At 41.5% G+C, this 10,069-nt stretch overlaps 1 protein-coding gene across 1 annotated transcript; it reads right to left on the bottom strand.

Annotated features, from left to right (window-relative positions):
• Positions 1-330: 330 nt before the first annotated feature.
• nt5dc2 (5'-nucleotidase domain containing 2) lies at positions 331-9,920 on the bottom strand. The gene is made up of 14 exons (XM_071538991.1): positions 9,429-9,920; positions 7,337-7,521; positions 7,174-7,248; positions 7,016-7,071; positions 6,670-6,763; positions 5,459-5,587; positions 4,917-4,977; positions 4,707-4,809; positions 4,494-4,595; positions 4,220-4,301; positions 3,306-3,392; positions 1,796-1,936; positions 1,090-1,154; positions 331-933 (listed from the first exon to the last, which is right to left on the bottom strand). The coding sequence occupies exons 1-14, from the start codon at positions 9,823-9,825 to the stop codon at positions 672-674; spliced, it is 1,839 nt and encodes a 612-aa protein (XP_071395092.1). The 5' UTR covers positions 9,826-9,920; the 3' UTR covers positions 331-671.
• Between the last annotated feature and the right edge of the window lie 149 nt (positions 9,921-10,069).

Raw genomic sequence — 10,069 nt, 5'->3', positions numbered from 1 at the left:
GGGCAGCGAGCAGGAGTGAGTTTGAGGTGCGGAGTACCGTGCTGATGAATGGATGCTGCGCTGCCTAGCGACCAAACCACCAATGAAAATAGTTTGCAGAAGATTTGACAGAGGGAGAATATTCCACAATCCCACCTCGCTGGAAGAATATACGTTGAAATGAGTCACCGAGACTATTTCCATATAACTAGGCTACGGTGATCCTGTCCATAATTCAGTAATCTTAAAATATTTATATTTATTCTGATGCATAATTATCACATCAACAGGAACATCTCGAGCGTACAAAGGACGGTAAATAACAGAGACAACACATAGTTATGTCAGGTTTTATTCTGTTTAGTTTTATTGTTTTAATTCTGCAAACAGTGGCCTAATGTTTTTCAGTATTTCTGTACTACTTTGATTTAGAGAGAAGTGTCTCTCCTACCATGACGTTGAGTGAACCGGCGTGCTGTCTGACCAGCACTAAATCTACAGCGCCCTCTAGTGAATTCATTGGGTATGTAGGTCAATATGCAGGACGGACAGGAGTTGGAGTTGCCCTGTGGAGGGAATTGTGCTACACTTAACTTGCCTAAATAAACCTTGCTCATCAGGCTATCTGCCGTGTTCACCAGGCCTAGAATATAAAGTCCTAATAGTCCATGAGGAGAGCGCAGTGGCGGCTCTCATCGTATGTGAGCCATTTCCTCCAGAAAAGGGGTTTTCATGCAGCCGGTGCAAAGCTGGTCCATCCACAGCGGAGCCTCGTGCTGCAGAGGGGTGCGGCGGGGGTAGAACGTGTAGGAGAGGTCGTAGTTCAACAGGCAGCTGAGGGACGCCATGTAGATGTCCGAGAAACGACACAGACGCCTGGAGAAGTAGGTGGGGTTGTGGCACGTTCTGAAGATGCTGCCGAACTGAGGGTTGAACAGGTTCTTGGTCATCAACCTGGAAAATAAAAGATCATGGTGCGCTTTGAGATGATTTATCTATGCAGTGAAACACTTGACAAAAGCAAGTTCATTGTGAGGCGAAAGTGGATGTTTAGCTGAATACGGAGATTTAGAATGTAGCAAATGCATTTAAGATATAAGTGGTATTCACCTGAGTTCCTCTCTCTCCTTGAGCCATTCCTGCAAAACCTGTTTTGACTCTGTGTCCCGATGCATCTAGATTAAAAATGAATATAACAGTATGAACAAATCAAGGTGTACTCTTATATAAAAAATAAAAAAAAACTGTTAAAGATGGAAGATTAACCCATATTTTAGCAAAGAATTATCAGATCCTCAGCTCAAGGTTGCGATACACATACAGTTTGTTTTCTTTGGTCCAAACCTAAATTAACCTAACTTAATTTTTGTATTTGGTTCATTTAGGTTCACACTGCCCAATTACAAGCAAACAAGGGCTTGTAAACTAAAGTTATATGAACACACAATGGGCTCATTTAGTTTTGGTAACCTGGCTTCATACCAGGTAAGAAAACATGAAGAAATAGCTGAATATGAGCATCATCCCAGACTGCAGTTTACCCTCAAGTTCATTTTGTGATGCTAGGCATTCCAAGCATGAGGAACTGCTGGGTAACAGATGTCTACGTATGTTTCCTTATACCCATAAAACCTTGAGTTTTGGGGTAATTTCCTGAAGTTGGTTCCAATTACATTCTCGTTACTAAGGAACTGCACCACAGTTCTCTTGGAAGAGGAACGAACCCAAACCCGCATTTCCAGGTGTCTGTGTGATTATTTGGTGCCACCGGAGTTCAACTGAACCACTCCAAAGGTGCTTGGTGTGAATCTCTCACCTGCAGGCGTTCCAGTAGTCCTGTTAGAGCCTGCAGCCAGGTGAGACTCTGGGCATACTGCTCGGTGCTCACTACTTTGGTTTCCAGGTCTAGCTCAGGCACTATGGCTCCTGTGCGCCAGCCATGTCGCAACATCAGGTCCTGCCACAACAAGTACAAGTGCTTTGGTCAGACACGTGTGTGGGTGATGTAACATCCAACCATGTGTTATAATATGAATACTAGAGTCTGTTAGTTGTGGATGCCCTGTGCACAGCGGTGCTCTACTAAGCTGCTTGTTAGAGCATTAATAACAGTCCATACAATGATGAGTACGGTGGCCGAGAGAGCTCAACGCACTGCAACTTAAGAAAACACATGCAAATAGACAAAACACAAGCAAATTAAGAGAACATCTTCATCAATTTGACAACACATGCGCTGCAAATACACACAACACAACCAAATAGACAAACGCGCTGCAAATAGGACACAAAAAAGTGATGAACCCGGCTGGGACACGCTTGTTGTTCAATGTTTTGTAACTTTTGAAGTTATTGAAGTCGGCTACTCGTCAGTGGTGTTGGAAAATGAGCTAAAATGTAAGTTTTTTTGGTTTATTTTAATGTTTATTTTAGCATTTGTCTATTTGGTTGTGTTGTGAGTATTTGCAGCGCATGTGTTGTCAAATTGAAGAAGACGTTTTCTTAATTTGCTTGTGTTTTGTCTATTTGCATGTGTTTTCTTAAGTTGCAGTGTGTTGAGCTCTCTCGGCCACCGTAGGATGAGAGTATTCTACCGCACTCTGAAAGGACCCATTACATATTTACATATCTTTATCTGAGAGGAGAGAAACAGGAGAAAGCTGTAGGGCAATCTGATCCTGGGCCACATATGTGGCTCCTGAGGTGCGATACTTAACCACTCAGCTGTCTCAGGCACATGTTTACATCTCTTCAATGTGTCTAAGCAGCAGCAACAAAATAGATTGTTGTGAACAACATGTTTCATCACCAGGCTTCTACAGGATCGCTCATTCTCAAAGTCCACTGATTAGATACAATGAACATAATGTAAATGCAGAATTGGCCTGAAGCCTTTCAGTCTGTGGTAGAATACATTCATTTTCCCATAAATATTACAGTGTCTTTCAGGGCAGTGTGTGTATCTGTTAGTATGTTTGTGTAGGTGTGTGTCTTTCTGAGCCTCTATTCTAGGGTTGCGCAATTATTCATGTAAAATCTTATATTGTGATTTTAGTTTTCACAATGAATAACCATAGAAGATTGGCATATCAGCAATATTGAAAATTTTCATTTCATTTAGAATTCCTACTGCAGTTGGAAATACTGAAGACACTGCTATAAGATACATAAAAGGCAGTAAAATAAATGTGATATTAAATTCATAAAGACTAATAATTGTGATTAACAATCATGATCAATACCTAACAAAATAATCTAGATTAATTGTGGAATTCTAATGCATTCATTGATCTCTGATAATGTCATCATGATGTTTTGCCACTCACAGCTAAATCACTATAAAGATGGTCTCCAAAGTAAAGAACGCTTGATCCTCTCCAGCCTGTCAGTCTGAGGAAGTCAAACAGGTTCCCCTGAAACACAACAATAAAAGCCACAAACCACAGGGGATTTCATTTAGTTTATTAAGACTGAGACAACATGCATGGTGTAGAAACACAGCTATTAAATGCACATAGAGACACATAAGCCTTATGATGAGGTGATAAGGTAACATTTCGCTTTGAGAGAGAGCAGTAAAGGTGTACTTAAACCGGGCGCACACTACACAACTTGAGGCCCGATTTAGCTGTCCCAGACAAGTTCTTGAAGACAAAATCCTCATGTTGGAACGACAAGTTACCAAAGATTGTTAAGTCTGAGCGAGTCAGAGAAACACAGAGTTTCACAGACACTTTGAGCTGTCTCATACATCCAGAGGATTTCATGTTTGATTTTGTCAGCAAAAAAATCTGCAATGCTCTTGCAGTTCTGAGAATGGTGAGAAGCAATAACCAATGATGGCTTGTGAGGAAACCCGGCAGAATAGATGGAAACTATAAATATAAAACAACACGTCATTATGGCTTTATAATTTCCAAATTCTGCATCTAGCACTTCTTTTTTTGTTTTTTGGGACAAATGAGTGCACACAGAGTAAGTGCTGCCAGCTGCTCCTCCTTCTCAAACCCCATTTTTGCACAATCATGTGAAGAACAAAGTCATGTTTCACATTTGTTTTCGCAAGACAGTGCGATACTGAAATCCTTGAAGTGACGAATCATTTAATATGTGACTCATCGTTTGCAGTGCACACCACTATGTTGACGAGACAAGAAACTACAGGAAATAAGGTTGCTTAATGTGAGTGGTGGAGCGATCTTGGGTTTTCCACAGTTGTGTAGTTTGCCCTCTGTATTACCTGTTTGTAGATCTGTCCTTTCTCCAAACTGTTTATCTTGTCCCACTGAAGGTCACCATTTCCATCCAAGCGTCTGAAAGGCCTGAGAGAGTGACAATATTGAAGGACATTGCAAGGTGAAAAGTCACAATTGAAACTCCAATACAATAAACTGTGAATTTATCATGTTCGGTGTCATTTTTGAGTTGAAATACATTTTGACTTAACTTTTGACTTTAACTTTTCTGAATCAGATAATGAGGGTGGCACCTTCACCACAGAAACACTTACTCACTTGACACAGTCAGTGAAGAAGTGAGGTTTGTCTGCCTGTACAATGACCACATCAAAAAAGTCTCTCCAGTTTTGCCCCACCATGTGTATCATCCCTTTATCCCTGCAGACAGAAAAATATCAATATAACAGAGATTGCAGCAGTATTGTTTGCCTTCATCATCAGTCAGGTGGCACTTATGAAGGCACGGCTCTGTCTGATAGAGGCACTTACACAAAGCTGAAGGGGCTGTTGGTGATGAGGAATAGTTTCTTCCCTTGACTGACCAATTGATGCAACACAGCATAGGTCTCCTCTCCTCTCAGAATGAACTTCTCTATGGAGAGCAGAAAAAACACTTATGAGTACAAAGTGTAACGGTGAAGTCAGAGCATGTGCAGCAATATATTGGCTTCACAACATAGTAAGAAATGGATTTCTCACCCAGATCTTGCATGATCCATTTGTACATGTAGCCTTTGATGTGAACCATACCGATCGCTTCCTAAGGATTAGATCGATGTTACACAGTGACAACAGTTTTCTACAGTAAATCTGTGCTCTCCAAATTTTCTTGGTGCTCTCTTTGATCCAACACAACCGCCTGCTGAAGTAAATATGAAAAAAATGGAAAAGGGGGTGTAGACTAGCGGTAAACTAGCGAGGTCTGTGTCAAACTGACATTAGGATGAATATGGTAGTGGACACCATGCACTGTCCTGTAACTAAAAACCCCTCTCACCCCAGTACCAAGAGAGAGCAGTTATTGTCCTCTGTTCTACCCATGTGAATCCACTGCAAGCTTTCACCAAGGTCAACAGATACCTGAGCCTCCAGCTGAAGAATCACACTATGCCAAAAGAGTCAAATGAACTGGGTCAGTATGTTTCTCATCAGTATGTTTCTCGGTATGAGCTAGAGGGTGAGGACAGAACTTTATATAGTGTGAAATGAAAAGTACTGTGAGAGTCAGTGGGCGTGCTCACCGAGACGTCTCTGTAGAGGTGAACTGGGTCGTATTCGATGTCGTTGGAGATGAAGAAATCGTTAGCCACAGCCAGAAGGGTCATCTCTGGCAGGGAGAAGATGTCCATGAACTGTTTCACCTTCGGCCCCTGTGTTAGAGAATATTTTTAAATGCTTGAGATTTATTTGGCCTGTTTAGGAGGGATGCAGCAAATGTGTGTGAATTTGTAAAATGAAAACACACCTCTATACCCCTTTGAACCGCTTCCTAATTATGAAGCTAAATAATTGGAACCATTTTCTTTTCAGTGAAACAAGAACCCACTGAGAGGCTACCCTGCAAACACAGCTAATCCCTAATTGAGACGAGGGCCACAGCAAAATGATTTTGGGTAGGACTGTTTTTCACAGAGGATTAGAAGATGGAGAGGCATACTTCCCGCTGCAGGAAAGTACTTAAAAGACTTGATGGACCATAAACTATTTGAGCCAAAACGTCAAAGCCTGAACCGCTCCTAATTAGCAAACTAATCAAATTACCTGTGTGATTGTCAGACTCAATAGAGATTTGTTTAACTATGAACAACAGATTTTGTTGGACACAGAGTCCAGCTTTAGTCAGCTTTATTTGGGATTAGAAAACTGCCTTCCAGTTGATTCATGACGACATGGGAACAGCTGAGATTACAAAATTCAACCACAGGACTTACGTAATGGTAAAGCCATGCAAAGCCAGACACCTGACACAACTGTGGACAGCAAACACATTTAATCCTCGAACGCTTCGAGAGTTGCTGCATGAGATTATGACAGATGTGCTGAGCCTAAAACGTTAAGCAAAACTCTTTTTCATCTGCCAAAGCTGGAATGAACATAGTTTTAACCACATATTCAGTCAGAGAAGAGGCAGAGAACTATAATATTATACTTAAAAATGGCATTTACTTTTTCAAAATATTAGAAAGAACATGTTTTGATTAAAAGGTTGGATGGTTGTTGGATGTGATGTTTGTGTTTTTACACTGAATGTATAGTTTTACTCATCAGATTGTTCTCTCCCCTCAACTCCATTTTACATGAAAGTTGACATATTCATAAAAGTAAAAAAAAAATGTATATATATATTCAGAGGCACTGATTTGTTTTTAGGTCTGCCCTCCACTGACCTGGTGTACCTGACATAGATGATCCAATTGTATTACATAACACAGCATACAACTCTCCGCCTCACCTTTCCATAGAAGCCGCTGTCCTGCTGCAGAGGGACATGGTGCGTCCCCCCATAGAGCTGAAGGACCTCGTCATCTGGCAGCGGGCTCAGGCCCCTGGGGACGCCACAGAGGAATGAATGCACCAGAGCGTGTGATACCCAGGCAACAGGATCAGACAAAATAAAATAGCCTTCAGCAGCAGGGATGGGCATAAGGAAATGGGCAAAAATCACTGCAGCATATAAGGATCAAAAGCAGTAATAAAAAATGTTGGTTATAATTGTGGGCTAAATTGCATTTCTGCATTGCCTCGAAGACTTACTAGCGTTTTGGGACATTTGCACACAACACAGTATCAACCCTCACCGATACACAGTTCCTGGCTGAATGTAATGGAACGCATCTATCTTCATCAGGAGACCCTTAAGGGTGGGCAAAAAGCAGTTTTACTTGTAATTATCTGTATTCTCCTGCTGCAATCTAACAATTTTGTTTCCAAAGAAGGGCTTGGTTATAATGTTCACCTTTTCAATGTCATAGTGAAGGCCCCGAGCAGCGAAGTTGGGAATGTAGTCATACTTGCGGATACCTTCAGGGTACTGTCAAGCAAGAAGGACAAAATGGATTAATTATTGGGAATCTAAATGCCGTTGTAATGTCAAGACACTTTAAGCCCCTGGAACAGACCTTGAAGTGTTCGATGAGGAAGCCTCTTGCCGTGTTGTAGATCATGGTGTCGAGTACGTTAGAGTAGAGGGCCAGTGTGTAGTCGTAGTCGAAGCCATAGATGTCCACCTCAGCCAGGCTGACCTCGTTGTTGGCATAGATGGTGGAGGAGTTGAGCAGGTTACAGGCACCTGGTGGGATCAGGTCTGATCCAGAGAGAGCGGATGGGAAACCCTCATTCAAATTAAACAAGTACAATACAGATCAATTTAGACAGATCTAACACTGGCTAATCAGAATTAAGAGGATGATGCATAATCCAAATTAACCGTCGCTGGGTTTGGGCCGCCACCACGTTTGACTCAAATTTTAAAGTTTAAAATTCAGCACTAATCTTTTTTTTTGAGGAAAGGCATGCAGAGATTAGGAAACCTGTTGATTAAGCACTTCTGCAGGGGGGAAAGCAGTCCCTCTAGCGAGGCTGGCAACAACAGGATTACAGAGAAGTCAAAGTTGCGCAATGTGCAATTCTAGGATTTAAATGTACTTTTCATTGAACTGAATCCAAAAACCACTGCAAACAATCAAACCATATGAAATCAAAACCTTATTTTTCCAGTTTTTTCCATCACTGTAGAGTAATGAATCATTGAATCTGAGCACATCTTTCATGATCTGTTATCCAAATGGAGATTTTTGTTTTTGTATAATCTATTTCATCACCTGTTTTTTTTCCTGGACACTATTTATTTAAACAAGGACAACAGTCACACAACAAACACACAGGCACAGATTAAACAAAGATTTTAGAATCTATTTCCCAATCTGACTCTAAACCCCTCACTGGAACATGAACACGGGACAGTTTGACTGCATGTCCATGGGTGAAAGTGGGACATGGCCTTCTGTCCTGGCACAGTTCAGTGGGGGCAGCAGCTGGGCAGCAGAGGTGATGGATCTACCCGCTCTGAGGCAAGTTCACCATCAGCTCTACTGCTGGAAATATCTTCCTTTCCAGACTTAAAATACTATGTCATATGTCAAAACATTATTTCTATGGCATTACTAGTTCATTAGAGAGCATAGAGAGGGGATGGCATTTGACTGGCCAGATTAAAACCTAGGATGTTGTCAATGCGTGTTTTGCTTTGGCATTTACAAAAAATAAGTCTGGAAAATTATAGCAGTATTATATTGATACCATAGGGGTGAAACAATATACCAAAGCAGGGCTGCGCTATATGGACAAATCACATCACATCACAATACATCACAATATCAACATCACAATAATCATAGGAAATTATTTTGATATGGCTATATAAACAACATCTGCTTACATTATGCAAAAACACATGCTAAATAATCAAATTGATGTGCATTGTATTGAACTGCATGGTAATGTAACTATGATCAAACTGACATTTTCAAATAAGATTCCTTACTTTGTTTTAGATCTCATTCTGTGACAGATTTTAATCAGTATTACCTTTTTAGAATTTACTTATTCAACCGAATTGTGTATCACAATAACTCCACATCTTTAATTCACCATGATGTAATTCTAATGAAACAATAATAATGCAATAATATTTAATAATTGTCCACCCCTAGTCCAAACAACCACAGGAACACTTCAAGTCCCTATAAGAATATATATTTCAGTGATTTCAAGATCATGGCATATCAGCTATAATAACAGGTTATATTGTTGAGGTTAGATGCTGTTGAAGAGTTGCAGCCGAAAGATGAACCACAGACTTGTTGACTTGTTATAGGCTTGTTGCTTTCGCTCATACCGCGTGCGGTATTCAGTTGTTTCAGCTTAATTACTGTAATACAATTGGCATAGAGGAACTGGCAGCATTAATTTGCCATCTGTCCGATTTGACCTACTTCGAAAGAGGATGAACACAATCCCTGAACAAAATGTCTTCAAGAGATAAAGGGCATTTTATGCCAACATGTTTATTCTGGGAACAGTGGGACTAGATGACGTGGTTATGACTAAAGCGGTTCCCTAAGTATCAGGGCAGAAAAATGCTGAAATGTGCATAAAGAGTTTCTAATGGCGGAGACACGGGACTGTGTGGCATAGAGCTGCCCCACTTACCGTGAACCAGCCGTTTCATCTCACTGTAACGAGCCCAGAGGTAAGTCTTCTGGTCCACTTTAGTGGCGGTGGATGAGTACGACCGCCCAGTAAAACCAGTATCACCAGTGGCACCAGTAGCACCCAGGGGCTCCTGGGGTCTCTTCTTACCCCCAGCCTGGTGTCTGTGAGCGGCTGGTGAAGGCTCGCTGGATAAAAGCGCGTCTCTGCAGGAGTTTGAGCCACAACTTTGCTCATCGTTTTGGGTTTTTTTATGGGCGGCCTGCCGTCCACTTCCAGTAACCACACATCTGGAGGACACTGCGTTCACTTTACAAGATCTCGCAACAGGAGGAGTCCTGTTCCCTTTAGTCCACAACGCGCGGCTTATAGCAGTACCTGCTGTCTTGAAAGACATTGTTACCGTCCAATACAGCAAATCACACCAGATATGTTCTTCTGCTTCTGTAAGCTGGTACTTGACAAAACTTTGCCTGACGCTTGTCTGCCATTGCCTCGTTTTCCACTGCCACTTGTCACGCCCCTTTATTAAAAAGAGGCGAGACAGGGGAGGGGCCGTAGTCTCTGTAACCAATCAGAACTAAGATCTACCTGCACGCTTCCATCTCAGCCTCCTCCCAAAATCTGTTTACAGCTCCAAA

This window comes from Centroberyx affinis, unplaced genomic scaffold (assembly GCF_046629955.1).
Source record: "Centroberyx affinis isolate AG114_WGS23_722 - 3 ecotype Tasmania unplaced genomic scaffold, CSIRO-AGI_Caff_v1 ptg003381l_1, whole genome shotgun sequence".
NCBI lineage: Eukaryota > Metazoa > Chordata > Actinopteri > Beryciformes > Berycidae > Centroberyx > Centroberyx affinis.
This window is presented reverse-complemented; position numbering and strand designations above follow the sequence as displayed.